The 23,501-nt window shown below is 31.7% G+C and overlaps 1 protein-coding gene across 4 annotated transcripts in view; it reads left to right on the top strand.

The window, feature by feature from the left end:
• LOC129219746 (transcription factor CP2-like protein 1) overlaps positions 1-22,714 on the top strand; it is an 80,823-nt gene extending 58,109 nt beyond the window's left edge. For 2 of the 4 annotated variants that reach the window (XM_054854038.1, XM_054854037.1), the window contains exons 15-21: positions 602-646; positions 757-859; positions 9,670-9,760; positions 11,098-11,147; positions 12,137-12,279; positions 14,401-14,455; positions 22,410-22,714. In XM_054854038.1, coding sequence (XP_054710013.1) covers positions 602-646; positions 757-859; positions 9,670-9,760; positions 11,098-11,147; positions 12,137-12,279; positions 14,401-14,455; positions 22,410-22,462 — 540 coding nt within the window. In that variant the 3' untranslated portion in view covers positions 22,463-22,714. The remainder of the gene's footprint in view (positions 1-601; positions 647-756; positions 860-9,669; positions 9,761-11,097; positions 11,148-12,136; positions 12,280-14,400; positions 14,456-22,409) is intronic. The other 2 variants (XM_054854040.1, XM_054854039.1) reach the window with 1 other exon arrangement.
• Positions 22,715-23,501: the final 787 nt, after the last annotated feature.

Here is a 23,501-nt window from a genome sequence, read left to right as displayed (position 1 = left end):
TTCTATTGAAAGCTAATACTCATGTTTTCAATATAATGACCTCACTACTGATATCATACAGTACATTATTTACAATTAGTTGGTTTCTTATATTTTTAATGCCAGACTATCTTTAATGTTTCCTTCCAATGCCTTCTTATAAAGCTTCTTAAAATAATATTTCATCCTATTTGATTAATTTAACAAATGGAATTTTATAGAGAAAATCTTGCTGGACAAGAGTAAAAGTAGGTAATGCATGAAGAAAACATTTCTATTTAAAGTATAATTTAAAATGTTCAAATATGAGGCAGTGAGGAGCAAAGGAATGTAAGTGACAAATTTAAAAATTTAGAGATAACTAGAACAAATGGTAGAGGAACCTCTCCTCCGTCTTGGGGCAAGGGATAGTACTAGTAGACCTGGTTGGTGCTGCTGTACAGCATGATTTAGAAAAATTTTTGATTAAAGCTTACTTAGGATCTGAACTTTGGACGCGATTTACTCAAAACTTTAAATAGCCCACTTACATCCCTTTGCTTCTCACTACCTCATATGTGTTTCGATTGAGTACTTTTAATTCTGAAATTTTGTTCAGTTAACAATTTATCCTGTTTCTCAGGAACAGGATCTATTACCTGAATCAATTGGTGTATTGAAAAAAGTGGTAAGTGACTTTGTCATGTGCCAAAGTGAATTATTGTGTAAAAATTTCAGCATTTCAAATAATTTTAGCATTATTCTTTGCATTTATCTTTACTTTTTTTGTTTTGATAGATCAAAGAGGACTTGAAGGTTGAATCAACTCTTGCAGATACTGCAACATGGCTGAAACAGAATAATTTTTCTGACTTTGTTGAAACATTTGCTAGCTATAATGGTAATTAATGATACTGTTAATTTTTTCAAAGCATTTTTTTTTTTTTTTTTTTTTTGAGGTAAAAGGGTTTTGAAAAAGAAAAGAACAGGCGCACACAAAAGTGAGGGAAAAGCTTTTTCATCAAAATGTTACGGACATCATCAAGTGTCTGAGAAAAAAGCAAATCAACTTATTAGTTTGACTTAAAGTCAATTTAAAAAAAAATTAGATGTGTCTTGAGAAAAAAGCAAATCAGCTTATTAGTTGACTTAAAGTCAACAACAAAATTATTAAATGATTTTATGGATATTTTTTTTTAATTTCAACATTTATATATGTATAGGGGAAAGTAGGGTAAAACCGGGACCCTAAGGTTTGCAGGCTTCCAGAAATCAGTTTTTAGCATAAAGGAAATTTTTTTTTGCAAAAGTATGCACTACTTACCCACTAATGCAACCACAGTTTCAAAACCATAAGTGTTTTTGTTTTTTAATTTTCATTAATTTTTTTGTAAAAAAAGTCATTTTACCCGACTTTGCCCCACTAGTGGGGTAAAACTGGGTAGACATGTTATTGCTATGGAAAAATAAACTTTTTAAAAAGTTTCCACAAAATTCTAGTTTTATTTAATGACATGTGTTAACTATGGTCATAACATATTAGAATAAGTATAAAAGATGCATATTGATGAGTTGACAGTAAATTTAATTGTCTTTACCTTTAATTTTTTGCTGTAATATAAGGCCTATTGTCACAAGTACAATAGTTATCTTCCTCTTCGGCCCCAGAGCAGCTTTCATGGGGTCCAACGATGACATTGGATGCACTGGATCTATCCCTCACCACCCTTGGAGTTGGAATAAAGCTCATTGCAGTAAATGCAGGCAGTACTGTCCTTCTCTTCACTGGACTCATCCTTCATTTTCTCCTTCGGTTTTTCTTTTCTTGGACACTTATTTTCTGTCTGTTCCTTTTTGGCATCTTTATAATGTTGCCCTTTCTTTGATTCATTTATCTTTTTTTCAGGGTTTTTTTTCTTCTGTCCATCTTTGGTCTTCTTTCCATCATTTTTCTTTTTCTTTTCTTCTAATGTTGCCTGAAGATAAAGCTTGTATGGGGAGCCCATCAAAATGGCAGTTTTTCCTTTTCCCTTATATGGGAGTAGTACCTGGTTTTGCCCCGCACATACAGCTTTCATAAAAAATGCCATCATATAACCGTATGGAACGTTACAAACAATTACTTAGAATGATAATGAAGGTAATTAAATGTTGTACAAAGAGAGCTATATGCATTTACTGTTGCAGAAATAGGATTGTAGTATAATCGGTCTAGTTTTGTTCAAAAATTTTAAGCAAAAACCATTGAAACAGAATTTCCTTCACATGAACAAAAGAAGCGAGTCTAGTGCGTTCTAATTTAATGGTCACTGCTTTTTCATCAAGATGGAAGGTAATTCCTCTCTTGTCCACGTGATTGCAGTGCTTACAGGGGCTAGAAGGGAGTACCCGGTTTGCTCCCGACTTCCAAGTTTTACCCCACTTTCCCCTAAATAATATTGGAAAAGAGGTTTTTTTATTTTTTACAATCGTTCCCTTATGATGCAGGCACCTTGTCTCCTGAAACAAACCAAATGGGTAAAATAATTTCTTTTTGATTTTTTAATATCTTTTGCCTTTCCAAGGGCCTAGAATCCTCTGAAAAGATAAGAACCAGGCAGTTTGATCAAAAATAAAAATATGTTCAATCAAGTTCTAATAGTATCAAGAAATATTACAATAAATCCAGTATTTATTCAAGGACCTGCCTTCCTCAATATTGGGCCCAGTAAAATTTTGTGAATTTAATGGCAGTTTTTTTTTTTTTTTTTTTTTTTTTTAGCAGTTTAGTGTGCATATATCTAAACTGTAATATTTTTGCTATTTATTTTTACTGGAGCACACCAAGGGATTGGGGTTACCCTCCTCCTGCTCTCTTCAGAACCCTTAGCTTCAAGTTCAAGCTATATTAAACATCCAAGTATACTAATGTAAGAACTTGTTAGGCACTTTTTTTTTTTTTTTTTTTTATTAAATACGTCATCCTTTTGTACACATTCAACAATGTTAAATTTCACAAATTATGGGATGACGTACGAGAAAATTTAACAATACTCCACACTGATAAACAATAAATTTTGATATATACAGAAGAAAATAATTTTGTTCAATAAGAAAGAATATATATAAATATTTACATTAAGATAAATAAAAATAAATAAATAAATAAAAATAGATGAAAGAAAAAAAAAAATAAATAAATAAATAAAATAAAAATATTTAAAAAAAAAATAATTATATGAATTAAAAAAAAAAGAAAAAAAATAATAATAATAATAAAAAATTAATAAATAAATAATAAAAAATTAATAAATAAATAATAAAAATAATAATTTTAAAAAAATAATTAAAATGCTTAATGCCTATATATTAAAAAAAAAAAAGTAAGTAAGTAAAAAAAAAAAAATTATCCAAAGAGAAAATGTTCGTGGTCAATTAGAAATGTAATAAGATCTGTAATTTTCTTTTTTGCTGCAGGAAACGAATAATAGTTTTTTAAGTCTTGAGTCCAATTGCCAGAAGAACGAAGATGGAATGAAGAAGTGTGAATGCAATGTTGTATGTAATGTTGAGGATTTCCAATTGATTTGCATCTGCAGAGGTCACTATTTCTAATATGGAATCTTTTCAAGTATGAAGGGAAAGGGCCATGGCCAGTAAAGAAAAAAATTTCATGTCTATTTAAATTCAAAGGAGTAAGTTTAACTTTCGGACGGATTTTGTAGATTAGTCTTCCTGTTATGTCTTGTTCCCATCGTTCTTGCCAATCAGTCAGTAGATCTTGTAATAATTTATGCTTTGCAAAACTTCTTGGAAATGGCAAAGGATGCTGTTTTGTTGGTACTAAGAGTCCATTTGCTGTTTGGTTTGCGAGAAAATCGGCTCTATTGTTTCCAGCAGAGGTTGAATGACCTTTAATCCAAGAAATTTTGATATTATCATGATTTATTAGTTGTTGTTGGATTTCAGCTATTAAAGAGTTTGTTGGGTTTAGATTACCAATTGATTTAATGACTGATTGACTGTCACTGTACATAATTGATGGTAAGTTATTGTGGGTTACAGCATGATCTATTGCTTCTTTTATTGCTAACGCTTCTGCTTGAAAAATAGAGTTGGAGACATTTAGAAGAAATGTGGTTTCGTCAGTTGGAGTTGTGTTATTTAAAATAAGGAAAGCTGCCGTTGTAGCTTGTTTTGTTTTCGAGCCATCTGTGAAGTAACGGAAGGAAGAAATATTAGTGCTTGAATTTTCCAAATTTGGTGAGTTTATTTGTAATGAAGATGTTAAGGAAACACTGGGATGAAATAAAATTGTTTTGATTTTCTTTTCAAAGGAAGACGCTCGAAGAATTCCAAAACATGTGACAACGTCCTTATTAAGTCTGAGTAATGTTCCCATTTTTGCTTCGTAGGAAATTTGAATATCTAAAGGAGGTATACCGGTGATTATTTGTAAAGAACTATTTGCTGTTGTTGCATAAGCTCCTGTTAAATGTAATAACAAAGGACGTTGTAATTTCAAAAGATTTAAATTCAATCTTGTAGTTGGATTGCTTGCCCAAATTGGAGATGCATAAGCTATTATTCTGAGAAAAACAGAATCATATAAGCGAGCTCTGAAACGAATATTGTAGCCCCAATATTTTCCTGCCAGGCGTCTTAAATGTTGTAAATAATTGGTTGATTTGGTCTTTAGGTGTTGTATATGTGGTAAGAATGAAAGGTTTTCATCAAGAATGATTCCTAGATACTTTAAAGTCCTTACTCTTTTAATTTTTTCAGTCCCATATTTAATATTTTGATTCTTAGTTTTTCTTCTAAAAAGTAATAAACTTGATTTATCTGTTGAGACTTTCAAATTATAATAATCTGCCCATTTTTTGAATTGTATTAAAGCTGAGTTTGCTTCATCTCCCATGCTCTTTATTGTTTCTTTAACAACGCCAATCACAAAGTCATCTGCAAATGCTTGAATAAAAACTCCTCTTGGCATTGAAGTGTGTAGAATATCTTCTGCTATTAATGACCACAAAAACGGACCGCTGCAAGATCCTTGTGGGACGCCTATCATTTGATTATGAATTACAAATTCATTATTAGAATCCATTATTAATTTTCTGTTTTCAAGCAGACTGTGAAGGAATTTTTTCAAAATATTAGGACACTGTAATTGAGAAATTTTGTTATGGAGTTGTGGATGTGGAATGCTATCAAAAGCTCTTTGAATGTCTAAGGAAATTATTAATTTATGACCTGTTATATTATAATCAAGAAGATTTTCCCAAATATTTTGTAAAGCATCCTCTGTTGAATATCCTTTTTTGAATCCAAATTGATTTTTTGGAGAAAAATTTTGGTAATAAAATTGAACTCTTTTAACAACTATTCTTTCTAAAAGTTTTCCTAATGTTGGTAAAAGTGTTATAGGACGATATGAAAAAACATCTTTAATATCTTTACCTTGTTTGAGAAATAAAATCAATTTTCCAATTTTAAAAACATCTGGAAAATAAGAAAGCTTGAGGCATTTGTTATAAAAGCAATGTAGTAGTTGTGGTAGTTTTTCAAAGATTAGTTTAACTATTGCGTAATCTATTGAATCTAATCCGGGGGCTTTTTTACTATTACAAGAATTCAAAGAATTTTTAATTTCTTCAATTGAAATTTCTGGTTCAACATTTGAAAGATCATTGAAAGATGAATATGTAGTTGTTGAGATCTGGCAGTTAGATAATGGATTTCTTTGCGGTATTGGATAAAGTTCATTTAAAATGAATTCCAAATTTTCTTTTTGCGTAGCTCCGTCATTAAAAATTGGCAAAGTAGTTGGACGCTTAATTTTTTCAAAACAGGATTTATAAGCTTTACCAAATGGATCAGATGCTTGCTTGCAAAAATTGCGCCAACTTTCTGTCTTTTGTTTTTTGATGTTTCGGAAATATTGGGCTCTGGCTTTTTTGTATTCAATTTTGACTCTAACATTTTCTTCTGGTGTTGGCTGCTTCTTCAATTTTCTTTTTAATCTATTAAGATTTGTTTTTTCTTTTTGTAGATCATTATTCCACCATTTTACTTCAAATTTGTTTGAAATATCTTTAATTTTAAACGAATTGTTGCAACAATTCTGAATAGTAGTAATAAAATTATTTGAGAATTTATTAAGTTCAAATGGTGTTAAAATATTCTCGCAAGAATTAATGAATGGTGTTAATTTTTCTGAAATCTCTTTTTCAAAGTTTTTAATTCCTTTAGATGTGATTTTATAGCGTTTAATTGCATAAGTCGAAAGCTCTTTTTGGAATTTAAGTGAAATAAATTTATGGTCACTTAGGGAATCTACATCATCTATAACATTCCACTGGTAATTATCATTTTGAATTAAATTTCCTTTAATAAATGTTAAGTCAGGCCAGCCATTTCCATTTTCATGTTCAAAAGTTGGTGAGTCATATGAACTATTTATTAATTGCAAGTCATTTGCTTGGTAAAAATTTATTACTCTTCTTCCTCTTGGATCTTCACCAGCATATCCCCAAGATTTACTTCTACTATTGAAATCACCCATAATTATAATATTTTTATTTGAAATATTTCTCAAAAGACTTTCGAGATTACGTAGAGGGATTCTAACATCTTCTGTTGGTGTTATATAAACTGAAATAATAACAATTGAATCTTCCTTGAAATCAGCTGATATTGCTACATGGTTTTCTTTTTGGTCTATTTGAGAAACTATTATATTTGAGTCAGTACTTATAACAGCAGCTTTTTTACTTAAAGAATAAAAATTTTTCCAATTACTAGGTTGTTCTGGTATTTGATCGTTTTTTAAATATGGTTCTTGAATAAGGAAAAACTTCGGTAACATTTGAGTAGATAAAAATTTTAAAGAACTAGTAGCGATGCTTCTTTTGCCTAAATTTATTTGAATACAATTCAAAGAGTTAAAAGAATACTTTGAGAACTGAATATTAGAAGAATTAAAAATTGAAGATGAAGTAAACAATTTCGGATGAGACAAATGATGAAGAGAGGAAGGAAAGTTAATAGAAAACACAGTATTATTCGTCATAATTGATATTCGATTTCAACTTTTGAAGAACAGAAAGATAATATGGACAAGATGAGTCAGAAGCAGAGTGATCAATCAAATATAAAGGCGAAGAGCTTGGAAGAGATTTAACGCAATTTGCGCATTTCGTGAAATTGCTTTTGCATTCATGTTGAGGGTGATTTCCAGAACAGAAAGTGCATTTTTGCAAATTACTTTGGCATTTGCTAGACAAGTGTCCAAATGCTTGGCAAAAATAACACCTTTTTACATTAATATATTCTCTCAATTTGTAAGTTTCCCATTCATTTTGTAAAAATTTGCATTTCATGAGTATGTTAAATGTGAAAGGTTCGCACTCTATTACAAAATTCTGTCGACCGTTTCTTGTTTTGTAATTGAAATTAATTTTGAAGTTTAAATTTTTTCCTGTATTTTCAAAAATAATGTGGTTTATGTGTTCAGTTGTTGTTTCTTTAGGTAATCCTTGAATTAAAATCTTTGGGTTTATTGTAGTTGTAGTTTTAATTCTCGTATTAAGCTGTATGTTAGGTATTGTTAAGAGAGCTTTTTGTAGTTTTTCTTTGTCTATTTTATTGTAAAGATCTATAGCCAGACCTCCATTCCTAATAACACGTAACTTGTGAATACGTATGTTGTCGCTTGCTGGATTGTATTCTTTTTTCAAAAGTAATTTTAAATCGAAAGAAGAAGTATTTTCACGAAGAGGGTAGACTAAGACGGTATATAATTTTGGATTTTTCTTCATTACATCAGCATACGAATGTTTATATAAAGGAGAAGCCGTTTGATTATCGGTAGGTTTAAATTCTGTAAACGTTTTAGAAAAACTATTAAGTGAATGAACAGGAGAAAATTTAGTGTTGTCATTTTGAAGATGAGCTTTTAGAGGTGTATCAAGCTCACTCTGTGTTGGAGAAGTGTCGACTACTTCGTAAATTTCATTTTGAAAGTCTAATCCATCAGAGGAATGCGTAGGGAAAATAACATGATTAGTATTCTGAAGGTTGAAAATATTATCTTCTTCAATTCCTACCTGGTTTTCTGCATCTTTGTAAGTTGAGGTAGTTTTCATAGTAGTGTACAATAGGTTTGTGGTAGTTCGATCTTCTTGAGTTCCTACGTCTTTATACTGTTTTTTAATTTTTAAAGTGTCAAAGTCAGATATAGCAACTCCTTTCAAGGAAAAATCTTCATTTCCTGTCAGTTTAGTAATAAGTGAAGAAGGTGACAAATTATTATTTTGTGCTATAGATGAAATAAGATCTTGACAGGAAATATTATCCGAGTCAATAATTCTTGACTGCAGAATTGTTAATATATTTATAATAAAAGATCTGCATTCTTCCTTAAAGAAGTATCTCTTGTTTGCATTAGTTTTGGCATTAATAATATATTTAATGCAATCAATTAATTCATTAGAAGTGTGTTTAATAGTTGGTCTCAAAACTACTTTATCTGCTGGCTGAATGCCAAACAAATCTGCTATATTTCTTTGAGAAAATGTTTCATTCACATTATCACACGAGGAATCATTTTCTGAAGATGTTAAATCAATTGCTTGAATTTTCGTCTCATTAACAGTAGGTACTAGTGCTGCAGTTGAAATTAATGGCGATTTCTGAAATTCAAAATCACTTTCCATTGTTGTACTTTAAATTTGTTTTCATTAAATACTGCAATTGCATAAGCTAAGGCAAAAGCAGAAATATCGCCAACAATGAAAAGAAAAATCCGCCAATCTTTGGAACGAAGTATTTCAATTTGAAATGTTCATACAGAAGTAAAAATATGAAAGTTCGTTATGTGAAAAAACAGTTAAGACACATTAAAGTTTCACAAAGTAAATTTGTGAGTCCAGAAGCTTAATGCAAAAGTCAATTTCAAATGATATTAGCACATTTGACATGAAGCTAAGTCATTGTAAGTTTAAATTTATCGATCATATAATATCATACAAACTTCAATGTGTTTTTTCCAAAATTACGTACTTTCTTTAAAATTGAGCAAAATTCATAGAAAAAGATACCTGCATGTTCCTCATTGGAAGCTTCATCAGATTACATCAGAAAAAAATATAATTAACAAAAATTTACTGCTAATATCATTAAAAAACACGGAGCGTAAAATTAGCAAAACAACAAAGCTTAATTCACTAATGACTATAAAAAGTCTGGAAAATTTTCAAATAACTTTTGATTTAGACATTAGCTGCCATGACTGCCCCCCTTAAAAAATCTAGTTTTTCACCAGGGGTGCCCACTCCTTCTAAGGTCCCCCCTCAACATCACAAAGATGCCCCCCCCCCTCCTACAAAAAAAACAAGAGCCCCCCAAAAATGAGAAAAATACCCCTTAAAACACTCCTCCCTTAAAAATTTCAATGGTGCAGGTTGCACCACGACCCCCCCCCCTCTAGGTGGGTACCCCTGTCTTCACAATGGTGTGCTGTATTTCACATTATGAATAATTTGTATGTATCATCTTTTTTTAAACAATTATAGTTTGGACATATTTTAAAATTTCATAGTTGCATTTTTTCTGATCTTACTTTCCTTCTTTTTTTTTTTTTTTTTTTTTTTTTTTTTGTGTGTGTGTGTGTGTCTGTGTGAAAACTAATGCTTTATGTTGACATTATTTGGTTAAATTTCATTTTAGGTCTTGACATGCTAAGGCTATGCCAAGATGATTGCATCAAAATTTGTGGTCTTACTGATGGTGTAAGATTATATAATTCCCTTCACTGCAGGTATGTATATCTGTACAAGAAATATGTGTTAAAACAGCAGTAGGCAACCCCTCGATCTCGAGCCTGTTATAAGTCGATCGCGGCAATTTTTGAGTACTGCTTTTTCTCTGACTAGAATTATTAAACATTAATTTATGGAGAAAAAAAAATTTGGTTTAATGTCTAAATCAAAAGTTATTTGAAAATTTTCCAGACTTTTTATAGTCATTAGAATTTTTTTAGTCACAATTTCATCAGTTTCAAAGCAAATTTTATACTTGTTTCTGAAAATATTCTGATATTAGTTAAAAAACATTATTTTTGCAATTTAAAACAACGCCCTAATAAGTATCAAATTATTTTTTATAAGAGATGATTTACAATTTGGACTCAACATAGTCTCAACTTAACCCTGTATGCAAAACATCCGTTTTAGTCTCAAGTGTACCCATCAAAAACCTCCCTCACATAAGTCGATCTTGTGCTCACATTAAACTTTGAAAGTAGATCTTCAGTCAATTTAGGTTGCCGACCACTGTGTTAGAACATGCAGTTCACTAAATTATTGATTCATAAAAATTTTATGTTCATCTGAATGATGTTTTATGATGAAACGGCTCTAGAGAAAACCCTTTTTTTACAGTTAATACAACAATTGGTAACTTGGCAGCTAGTATTTTATCAAGAGAACGCCCGATAAAGATAAATAATAAGTAAATTTTTGCCAAGTGTTTAAGGGTGCTGATTTTTTTGCAAAAATTGGATAGGTTTTTACTATTTTCAAAAAAAAATATTATAAATAACAAATAGTTCTTAAAATATGTAAAGAATTTTGTTTACTGTGTATTTTTACTAATGAAAAATAAAGTATCTATTTTGCCCCAGAGAGACAATATCAGATAAATTTCATTTTTCATTTTGAATTTGTTCAAAATGTAGATTTAAAATGAACCTTTTGATCAAGTTGTAAAACCACTACGTGATTTGTAACTTTATTTTTAGTGTTTTTCGAATATTTTGTGCACTTTGCATGTTTTTTTTTCTCATTATTATTGTTTTTATTTATTTATTTTGTTTATTTACTTTTGGTTAGTATGCAAAATTTTCTTGAAGAAATAAGTTGCACTTTTTTTTTAATCAAAAGGTTTAAGAAATACTTTTATTTCTGTTTTAATCTTAAAAGAACAATTGGTAAGCTAATTTTCTTTTGTTATTTGTCATTTTAGTATGCTAATAACAAATATTTTTCATAGCTACACACATTGTGTGTAAGTTAAGTGAACGTTACTTTTCATAATGTCATTGTATTGCTTTATCCTTATTTTTATTCTATACATATTTATTTATTTTATTTTCAGGCCAGTTTTAGCAAAAAAGGTTTTATTTGCGAGACTACCTAATGAGGATGGTATGTTTCTTTTAATACTAAAGTTTAAAATTTAGCACCATTTTTTGTACATATATTTGAATCCAGTTAAAACTGCTGTTAAAAATCAAATTTAAAATAATATGGACTACTTTTGAAATCAGCCTTAATGTGTATAAGGTTAGTTGTATGTTGGGCTGCCTAGCCTTGTACACTAAATTTAAGATCACCAACATTCATTATCCTAAAATAATTCACTTTCTGACTCATATCTTCTCTGACTATTGTAAAAAAATATGTAAAGCTTCAACTTCTTAAAATTACGGTATTTTAATATAAATATTGTTACAAGTTCTGTAAATAGTAATTATTTTTGTGATTAATTTGTTATAATCTAGCTAAATTTGGCGTTTATTCCATTATCTTTCATCTAAAATTATTTTAGTAACGTAACCTGTAAATAGTTTCTTGTAATGTACATGCAACCCCCCTAACATTCGACTGAAGTATACGGTCCCCCATTTCTGAGCGATAAGGTTTGTGAATGAATAAAAGAAAGAAAATCAAGAAGCATTTCGAATTTTGTGGAAACTTCTCTTTTGAGATTTATAAAAAGCCACGGCCAACGGATCAGTCTCGTTTTAGTTCTTGCTTTGAAAAGTGCATTTTAGCCTTGCGCCGTGTTTTTTTTGCGTATTTTGATGTAAATACGTGGTTGACCATTGAGTTTACGGTAGTAATCAATATTTACCTAATTGCTATGGTTAATTTAGCAGTTTTAGTTAATCTAGCAGTAACTATGCTTCCTGTACATAGCTATAAATAAATCTCCTGTGATTTCTCAAGAACTGTGTCGTCATTCAAGAAAATTTGAAGTTGTATCGCGAACTCTTAACAATATGCAAAATTTCGTATTGAGTTTCACATTTATGCTTAAACTTAATAAAAGCAAGATAATATTTTCATTTACCACATATGTGTGTCTCAGTGTACTCTGATGTAATGTTTTTAATAGATTATCATTTTTGCAGTTTTTAAAGCTGTATATTTACATGAATTGTGCGCATCGTACTTAATAGCCAAGCTGTCTCATCTTTTCCATATCCCTGTAGAAAATATACATGATTTGAGAATTCGCACTGGAGCATCTTCAAGCTACACCGTCACAGATGAGGTTTTATTTCTTTCTATTTAAAATTTATATTTCTTGTGACATTAATTAGTATTTATTTTTACAAACCCTTTAAACCTTTTAAGTGATTTGGATCATATATTATCAATGCCTCTGTTAATGTCTTTATGCATAGAAAATCAGAAATGTGTCTCAAAAATTTGGTCATACATGTATCCACTTTTCGTATTTTAAATAAGAAACTGGCATAATGTGCAGAAAAGCATTTGGAATTTTAGAAATGTGCATTCGAATGTTTTGTTATTTTGATAACTACAAAATATCCGAAATCATTAGCTTTAAAAAGCAAAATAGTACGCATATCTTCCTTCCTGCCATCTTCCACTTCATCCCAGTTCTTATTGTGGAATTAGTAGTTATTATGGTCTTAACTAATTTACATATTTTGCTCCTCCAAAATGAAGTTCACTTCTCTAAAAAATTATTTTAATGCTTAAATAAAAAAAAAAACGCCAGCAACCAGCCACTGGCATTCATTTGAATTTTTACGCCTTGAGTTCAAATTATGGTTTTCGTAACCACGATTCGCAATAGGACCCTACTTGTGAGGTTTCTTGTTTCTACAAATGGAATGGAATGGAAATGAAGAAGTAATCTGCACCCGTCTTATTATAACTGGTGATTATCTAGATTAGGTTAAACAAGGCATATCCATAAAAAAAGAAACGATCATTAGGATGCGGTAATCAAGATGTAGTTATTATGGCTAGGTTGTTCCTGTGAACTTATCATAAAGATTATATTTACAGTGTATACCGTTACGTATTTTTATTTCTTATCAAATGGTGGAATTATGATGGAAATTAGTAATCTGGAATCTTTATATTTAAATGAAAATTTGGTAATTAAATTTATTTAAAGAGGTGTTTTTCCAAAAAAAAAGTCGTGATTTTTTGGAAAAAGAAAATAAAATAAAATCTGCTCGAGTTTTTAAGTTTTGAACAAAAGCAAACTGCAGACAATTTGTAAACATGACAACAAAAATAAGTCTTTCTAAATATATGTTAGAAACAAGGAGCTAGACTTATTCTAATCGCCATGGTATTCTGAAAAATCAAAAGAGCATCAAAAAGGGTTAAGTGAGAATAAATAGCGATTCGTCATTGCTCAAAAAAAAAAAAAAACCTTAGCTATTTCTCTGATTTGAATACAGGTTCTCTTACAACATGATTTCGCTGTATAATAAGATTTTAAAAACTATAAGAAGCAGGGCCTGATTTAGAAATTTTGGGACTATAAGCACAACAAACTTGTGGGGACCCCCTTGATTTGCAGATCCAAAGAACATTCTGAATCGCACATCTTTTTGTCACTGCAGAGGTTCCCATCCTCCAAGAAAAAGGACTTAACATCCAAAAAAAAAACCTCCCCCCCCCCTCAAAAAAAGGTGCAATCTGCACCATTTATTTATTTTTTTTTTTTCAGGTTGACCCCATTGACATTTGCAGGGCTATGAGCTGCAGTAAGCCAAGGGTGTAAAAATATATATATATATTATATATATATGATAATGTCACTGTAATATAATTGTAATTTGAAACTTACTTAAATAAATAGTTACAAAAGATTCAAACATCTAAAAATATTGTAAATCAACAGAACCAAAACAAATGTCTTATTTAAGCACTCATAGTGAGCTCCGTACTAACATGGAGTGACATTTGAGTGGTCTCATTCAACGCTAAATGTCACTTATGATAGTTTTTTCACTCCATTGGAAGAGAATTAGTTTTCCACTGAACTCATAAACCTTGTTAAAAGAGAGCCAGCAATAATAATTTAGTTTTTAAACTTACACTAGATACAAAATGTTTAGGAAAAAAAATAATTTTGGAGGGCCCCCAAGCTAGGGAGCTTCTCCTGACACTACATCCCACAATATTATAGTTTTAATGTAACAGAATAAAAAGTAAAAGTCCTTGTGTCACATCTTGTGATTTTTTTTAAAGAGACATAATAACATAACATTAGTTGATTTGCATTTGAACTTGACATTGATATTTCAACAAGAACATAAATATAATATCCCAAACATACTTGTCAAAAAAAAAAAATGTTTTTTGATTTGTTACTTATTACTTTTTTTTTCCTTCTACTTCACAGGTTGTAGCAAACATTAAAGAAGATTCCTTATTCATCATAGAACTTTTATTACATGGTAAGTCTCAATAAATGTAGTATTGTTTATCAGTCTAAGTTGTTCATGATAAGATAAGAGAGTAAAAGATTTATATAATACTAGCTGCCTTGCCGGCTTTGCATGGTCTACCTCAAAAATAAAAGTTATGTCAAGTGATGCATGTTCAAAAATCAGGCTTCAATTGGATTTTTAAAAAAATCTCTAAATTTTCCAGTCAAAATAATCATTCTTAACAAAAGAAAATGGCAAATCAAAAATTCCTGAATAAATTAAACCCAACCCTCCATAAATGCAACTAAAATCCTTTTTTAAAAAAATGTGAAATAATAATCAAAAGGGGAAATTTTTATCCCAAAACAAAAACAAAATTTTATTTAATCACAGTCGAGAGGAAAAAGTGGCAACCTTCTGAATGGTTTTATTTACGCTAATTTAAAATGAGGTCGCACAAACAAAAAAATTTTGGAAAAAAAAATTCTGCTCCATTAGGCTTAAATGTGCCTTAAACTTTCCTTCTGATGATTTTACAGCCTTGTTTTATTTTAAATTTGAAATTCGATTGAAGAAACACTTTCGATGGACACATAATGTTAGTATGTGCAAGTATTTTTTCATCCCCATATTAGGGAATTTATGTGAAAATAGTGTCTTAGCCCTATCTAAGAGGCGTTTTGCCCCATAGCGGGACAAAAACTACCCTATGTGATTTTCTAAAATCGAAAGGACCCCTGTGCAAAATTTGGAACAAATCCGACGTAAACTGTTGATTTGTATAAGTATAAGAAGCATACAAACACATACACACAAATAAATCTCCATTTTTATACTCATAAATAGATAGATTACGGATCCAATATACTACTCTGCTACAATTTACTTTTTAAAAGACATTGCTTTTGAGACTAGTTGTTTCCCTTTTCTCTAGGGCCAGTTGTTCCGAAGAATAAATTTCAACCGAAAAAAGGAGCAATTTGTCTCATTATAGCGTGATTCATTAACAATGAACACCGAACATAAATAGTACCAGTGACATAAGATTTAAATTGATATCGCACAAAGGGTGAGGTCTATTAATTTATTTGTGTTGTACTAGAGCTATTAATTCGACGACAACATGAAAGCAGGGGCGTGCACAGAAATTTCGGGGGCCGCCACAAATCATGTTTCCAGGCCCCCCTCCATGTTGTTTACCCCTATATTTCACGCCTAGTTTTAAAAATATTGGGCCCCCTTCAATTCTGGCCCCCCCTCTTCGCTGTGCACGCTCCTGCAAGGATGTAGCTCTGGAAACATACGGTCAATCCTACCCATTACAACAGCGTTAAATGTTGGTGGACTTTTTGCCCTCGGTATAGAGTCTATGTAGGGGAGAAGTGGATACAGTGAGACAACAGCAATATATTATATGTTTAGATATTTTCAGTCAGGTAAAACTTTTAAAAATTCAGGTTGACGTACTGTGAACAGTAATATTTTTAAAAGTTTTCGTTTCAAGTATCATGTAAGAAAAATAACTATGCCATCATAGTTTGAACCCATCAAAGTAAAATATCCCCATTGTTTGTTACACTGTCTCTGAACTGTTAGATTAACTTTACAGACTGGTGCTATTAATGTAACAACCTATTAACTAACAATATTTTTAGCAGTACAATGAAGTTAATTTTCATTGTATGAGACGAGCAGCCATAAAGTTTATATTTTTCAATGAGTAAACACTGAGGCAGGAACAGTGAGACACCATTAATTCGCTGCTCACTGCTCTCATGGCACTTTTATTTTAAAGGTGAAGATATTACAGGGGGGAGACAGATCAGGAAGATCAGGGAAAAGTCAGGGAACTTTATCACTCCGGGAAAAATCAGGGAAATATCAGGGAATTTTGAAAAAATAACAAAAAATCAGGGAAAAATGATCAAATGATTTTTTTCCCGTGCAAAATGAATTTTTTCGATTCCCTACAAATTTTCTGCCAATTATTTGTTTTAAAAAATGTAAAATTAATGAGGTGCGATTACACAGTGCCGCATATTTGTGCATCTTTTTTCCTCAAGATCAAAGTATTCAATCTTAGGATGAGCTTCCTAATATTGCGTCTGTGTCTGTAAAGTTGTTTATTTTACCTAGCTTGAATTTTCCTTTTACGCATTCCATGCTACATAAAATGAACAACCCTACAGGCAAAGGAGCCGTCATTAATGACTTGGCTCCCTTGCCTTTACTCATTGTCTTGAAGTAATTAGCATACTGTTATCACGATTTCAAAAAAAAAATCTTTGTTTTTTAAATTAATGTTGAAAAAATCATAAAAGTTATCACTTGGCGTTTTTTATTTAATTGCTAAAATTGAATTTTGACTGAAAATCAAATTTGCTTTATTGCCATGGTATTATTCTCTGTCACTTCCGATTACACGAAGGATTTTTTTTTTTTACAGACTTTAAAATTCTTTTATTTTAAAACCATGTACACATAAATTTTGAAATTAATAATTGTTTTTGCATTTCAATTTTGTTTTGCAGAAGGTGCATTAGGCATATGACTCTCTCAGGAAGAATTTTTAAAACAATTCACCCCAAAAATGGGTAGGGGCCACACTGGCCCTTTCAGTCTTTCTAGGTATACAGAAAATGTCAGTCGCTCTAGTGTTAAGCAGTAACTTACCGCTTCTAAGCCAGAGCTAAGTCAGAACTACATGCAATATATCTAAAGCCCTGTTGTCCCATACAGAGACTGCATTTTCGTCCTTGCTTAGTCTCATCAGTCTGGATTAAGGATTAACCAAACTGCGGGCATATGTCACCTCATTGAAGCTGAGAGTGGCAATAAACTGATAGATGAAGTTAATTTATCTCAACAGCGAGAGTCCCCAGCCATGGTGCTCTTCAACTCGTAAAATAAAAGCAAAACTTGGGTGTTAAGTAGCAAGTTAGTCCCTAATCCAGGGTGAAGGGAGAACTTAATGCAATACACCAACAGCCCGGTTGTCCCATCTAGTGACTGCGCTATCATCCTTGTTTGAACTCATCTTTCTGGAATAAATCAATAAGCGAACTGGAGGCAGATGCCATCTCATTGAAGCTGAAAGTGCCAACAAAATGGTCGATAAATTAAATTTATCTCACCATCAAGAGTCTGTAGACATGGTGCATAAACTGAAGGAAAAGCTTGGATATTGAGCAGTAATTCACTGTCCCTAATTCAGGACTAACGGGGAACTAAATGCAATGTACCGATTGCCTGGTTTTCCCATCCAAAAACTGTACTATCGTCGTTATTTGGACTCATTTATCTGGGATAGGCAATAACCGAACTGGAGCCAGATGTCATCTCATTGAAGCTGAAAGTGCTAAACAAATTGTTAGATAAAGTAAATTAATCTCACTAGCCAGAGTCCATAGACGTCGTGCTTAAACTGAAGGAAAAGCTTAGCAGTAGGAGGATCTGAAGGAAAAGCTTGTTCAGCAGCACACGTCAATCCCTAAAACAAGGCAAAGGGGAAACTAAATACAATATACCGACAGCCCATTTGTCACATCCTGAGATTGCACTTTCGTCCTTCTTTGGACTCGTCATTCAGGAATAGGCAATAACTGAGCTAGAGGCAGATGTCCTCTAATTGAAGCTAAGATTATCAATAGATTGGTAGATGAAGTAAATTAATTTCATCAGCGAGGTTCCGTAGACCTGGCATGTAAACTGAAGGCAAAGCTTGGGTTTTTAGCATATTACGAACTACAACTAAACATGACTTTAGAGACAATATTTTCTACAGTAATAAATAAATATTGTCTTTGCAGTTATACTCAGTTGTAGTTTATAGTAAAACAAAGTGGTTTGTTGGTTTAATTAAAAAAATTTCTGTAAAACTCCCTCCTCTCTCTCGTGTATGTGAAGCACCCATCTTTATGATTTTGTTACTTTTTTTTTAATTTCTGGGCCTATTTGCGTTTATGAATTGAAATGTACCTATGCAATCCTGTGTGAAGAAGAAGCATCTGCAGGGCCGATCCCAGCAGACGTGCAGCTAGTGCTTCGATATCGAGCCACCGAAAGTAAGGAGCGGCCGCAGGTTGCATTTAGTTCTATTAATGAAGCAAAATTCCTGGAGAATTTTTTACTATAACTTATTTTAAGTCGAATAAACATGATGAATTTTAAATGTTTATTGAAAAATCAGAGTAAGTCCCAATTTCCCCATATCATAGCACACTTTAAGAATAATAGAACATTAGTGCACAGCATGTTGGTCTATTGTCCATTAATATCTACTCTTTACATACATGCTTCATTTGATTGATCAATTTCAAAGAACTTTGGGGAAAGTGTGCCCGGATCCTCCCTTTCTATCAACGTAATCATGGAAAGCTTAAATTTTCGTTTTAAACGGACAGAACCTCCTACGTTATCAAACAATGCCTAAAGTTACCTTTTGGAACTTCAATTTCTAAAAATTTCAGAAGAACGGACTGGCTTATGTAACTTTTACCAAAGTTGGGCATCCCTCTAACGTCACCGATGGTAGTCTATAATTGTACTTTTCAGCTTTAATGTCGAAGAATATTCAGAACCATCCACCAAAACTTCCCTTTCAGACTATCTTTTCCCTAACTTCACCAAAGATAGTCTGAAATTGCACTTCAAAAAATATCTGCCTGGGTGCCTCCAAACCCTTCTTTCCCAAAAATAGCATAAAACTTTTCAGTTCCGAAAAACATTTCGGTTGAAAGCTTCCTGACGCTTCCCCTAGTGTTACCAAATGTAGCCAAATAATGTGTTTCTAAAACTACGGCTCTACTACAGCGCCGAGGAATTTCTGGAGGAAAGCCGCCAGTTCTCCTACCGTTGCCAAAGGCAGCCTAAATTTGTGTCTTAGACTTTCATTTCGATATTTTTTGGTAAAAAATGAGCTTATCTCCTTCTCTCTCGTAATGTCAACAAAGATAGCCCAAAAATGCGTGTTTAAAACTTCGTTTTTGGAAAAATTTTGGCGAAAACTACGATACTTCCTAAGCTAAGGTCCCAAAAAATAGCCTCAAATTGACTTCAACTTTAATAGAATTTCATAATGGAGAACCTCAACATTACTTTCCCCTAAGAGTTTCAAAAAAGCTCCTAAATCAATTTTGAACATTTCTCCTTGGACCTTGAGTAACCTCAACTCTTTTCTCCTTGCAACCTAACACAACCAAAGTTTAATTTTTTTTCCTACGATAATCTCAAAACTTTTCTGGGTAAATCTCCCACCCCCCCCAACTCCCCCGATGACAGACTAAAATATGTTCTTACAACTAGTAATTCTTGGTATCTATAAATTTTTTCAAAGATATAAAGTGTACCCAAAGACTAATATTTTCTATAAAACGCTTTTACTTTTTATAAATTCATTCTTCTTTAAAAAAAAAAAAATTAGAACTTGATACAGAAATTAGAAGGAATATGGTCAGACGTTAAGTATTAGTCAAAACGCTCTAGAGGGGCAGCATTGCATGTGGGTGGCCGACATCCTAGGATCGACCCTGAGCATCGGAAAAAAATAACAATCAAATCAAGTTTTCAATTCTAGGAAAAATTGAAAAGTTTTGCAACGAATTTAGAAATAACTATCCTAAAAAGGAAAAATAATGAATGTAATAATTATTTTAACAGTTGATAACATGCAATTCCATATACAAGTGAAAAAAAGTCTTGCTTTTTAAATCACCAATATAGTTGGATAGGTTTTGCGCTATTTTTTCTAAGTGCTGCTTTGATTCTAAACTAACACCAGTATAATTATAACTATAAGCAACGTAATTTTGTTTATTCATTAAGTTTTTGTTTTTTGATAAACTGCTCTTTTTAGGCTATCTATGACCTAGCCAAATTTTGAGAAACTTAAATTTGGCAATTCCGCAAAATAGTGGATATGTTACCGTTGAAGTATGAAATCCATTATTTTATAGAATACCTAGTTATTTCATGGAATAACTGATTGTGTCCGTTAAAGTGTAAAAATCTCTTGTATTTCAAGATTTAACTAATTATTTCATAGAATAACGATCAGCAGCCCGTTAAAGTATAAAATAATCTATATCCGGTCGATTGCCACAGCTCAAAGTTTAGGTACTGGTCAGGGATTTAAAAATGCTCACATAAAACCTAGTGTGTCAACAAAAAATGTTTTTGTTATAGAAATTCTAATTCCAAGTATCATTTTAGTAATCCTTGTTGTAACAAATGATTTTATGGTACGCTTCCATAAATACCATTTATATGCTGCATAAATTAGATAAATTGCTTCTTTTTCATTTTGTCTATCATTGGTTTATTTATAGAATACCTAGTTATTTCATTTTATATAAATTGTTCATTTTATACTTTAACTGTCTCTCATTAGTTAATTTATAGAATACCTAGTTATTTCATAGAATAACTATTAAAATGTCAAATTAATAACACATTACACACTTTAACGAACACGATCAGTTATTTCATGGAATAACTAGATATTCTATAAAATAACTGCATTATATACTTTAACGGTAACAGATATACGATTAAACCGAAATTTAATAGTTCAGATGGAACGAGAATGTGTTTAGAAAAAAATTAGTTCTGTCGTACAAATTGAACTAATAAAAATATTTTTTCAAAGAATCTTCTTTTAAAATGTTTTACATTTTATTTACTTTGAAATAAACAGGAAAATATGTACCAAAAATCTATTTGAAAACCACTTTCTTTTTTTTCTCTCAAAAATTTACTGTAAAGGTTACTTTCACTAGCAATGTCTTTATAAGTAACTGTGGTTAACTAGACAACATTTTCTCTTTTATTGAAAACATAAATTAAAATATTCCAAAGTATCCAAACTTTTGTGATATTTTCTGCATAAGAATTTTTGTCATTTTTTTAGAAAATTTCATAAAACATTGGCAAGAAAAAAACTGAAATGCTGAACTTTGTTTCAAAAACATACATCACTTTAAAACGGCACAAAATAAACCATAAAAGATTAATAAAGCATAAAAAAAATCTCTCATTGAAACTTTTTTTAAGGATATTGGGCTTAAAACGCTGCAAATTTCACTGGCTTCAAAGCGCAGTGTATACCTCTAAAAAACCTATCTTTTGAAGCCACAATGAATAACTCCAAAATGCGGTGAGTGGTTGGAGACCAAATTTTGAAGTGACTTCGAAACGAGGCGAACTTCTCTATTGGCTTCATTGCACGGTGAACATCTCAAAAATACCGAGGTAGTGATGCCAACCTTGTAAAGCCAAAAATGGCTTAGAAACGCTGTGAGCTGTTAGACGCTGGCTTCAAAATGCAGTGAATTTCTTGCAAATTGTGGGAAGTTATTTGCCTGATCCTTAAAATTTTTCGTACTTCCAAAGATTTAGCAATGTTTTTGCGATTTCTAATTGTAGTTTTCTTTAAAAATTTCTGTTACATTTAATTTTTTATGTTTCTCACATAATCAAACTAATTTTATCATTACTTTTTTTTTGAGCAATCACGATTGCTTATTGTTCTCATTTGACTGTTTTGAATTCTATGATTTTATTTCCCACCACCTCCCTCTGCAGCACCACCGTCTCGTCGACTGGCCTCACAATGCTGCTCCTCTTGCGAAGTCTCCAGGTTGCATCCATATCCTACACACACACACGCATACATTCACACACCTACACACACTCATGCCTGCGCACAGACACAAACACACACTCCTACACACACACACTCGTGCCTGCAAACAAAGACAAACACATATGCCTACATACACCACGCATGAACGCCTACACACATGCGTGTACACACACAGCATTGCATACACAACACGCACCCACACACTTGCACCTACACAAACGCACACTCATGCGCCTACACAAACACACACGCATTCATACACACACGCTCGTGATTGCGAAAAACATAATTTGAATTCAAGATGACAAAAATTCAAATTAATTTTTTTTTTTTTTTCAGATCATTCTGTTGATAAATATATTCTTTTACTGAAGCCATATAGAGAGCAATAACATAGAATGACAAGATCTTTATTCATCATGTGTATATTGGAGGCATCCATCATCTTTATTTTATGGAAACATCCACAAATTCTGTACATAGCATTTACGGAAATGTTCAATTACTTGAAAATATTTCAAGACATCATAGATTTTTATACTGCCTTTTTTCCTCGAACTTATTGTTTGCATTTGTTTTTTAATACATCACACTATACTGTTACACATAGAAAGACTATGTGGTTGACCAATAAATGATTTTTATTGTGGTTATATTTTGAAGTCATTTATTTCTTTAGCTTAAAATAAAATAATTTCTTTTTTGAAGTTCTTTAATTCGAACATTTTTATACATTATGTAAAAAATGTTTTACTTGTTTATTGAAACTTGTTTTTGAAGTTCCTATATTCAGACATTTGAATACATTATGCATATAAACTTTCTGCCTGCAAAGAAACTTCACGATAGTAATGCATTGTAATGGAATTAAAATAATACTTTAGGCATATTTGAGAATCAAACAGATATTCTAAGACCTTTCTCTTCGACCTTTCAAAAGCACCTGCTGAGACACCTCGACCTCACATTTAGGGGGGAGGGGTATTCTTAACTTGACAAATGAAACTCCTAGCTTTAGTGAATGATAAAATTTGAATACTCCTACATACCTGCACTTAATGAGATTTGACATTATTCACCATTATTTTTTTAAGAATGTAAATTTGCTGTGAGGTTTCAAACTTGCTTGAATTTCCAGACAAAATTGGCAAGTAAGAAATTTTTTTGGGAGGTCACATTGACCTCCCATCAGGACAACCCTGAGTTCCTGGTCTGATTTTGTTTCATTATGCGATCTCCTTCAAAGTTAGTTTTCAATAAGTCCATAGGCGGATTTACGGGGGTGCCAGGGGGGGTGCCGCACCCCCAAAATTTTTGGTTGGGTTTTGAAAAAAATTAGTTTTGTATATTTCACTCAGAAACGCAGTTTGGGGGGGGGATTCGTAGCTGCTATACTAGTAAATTTACTTGAATCCAGTGTATCACCACACG

This window comes from Uloborus diversus, chromosome 4 (assembly GCF_026930045.1).
Source record: "Uloborus diversus isolate 005 chromosome 4, Udiv.v.3.1, whole genome shotgun sequence".
NCBI lineage: Eukaryota > Metazoa > Arthropoda > Arachnida > Araneae > Uloboridae > Uloborus > Uloborus diversus.
The sequence above is the reverse complement of the archived record's forward strand: the minus strand, read 5'-3'. Positions and strand labels throughout refer to the sequence as shown.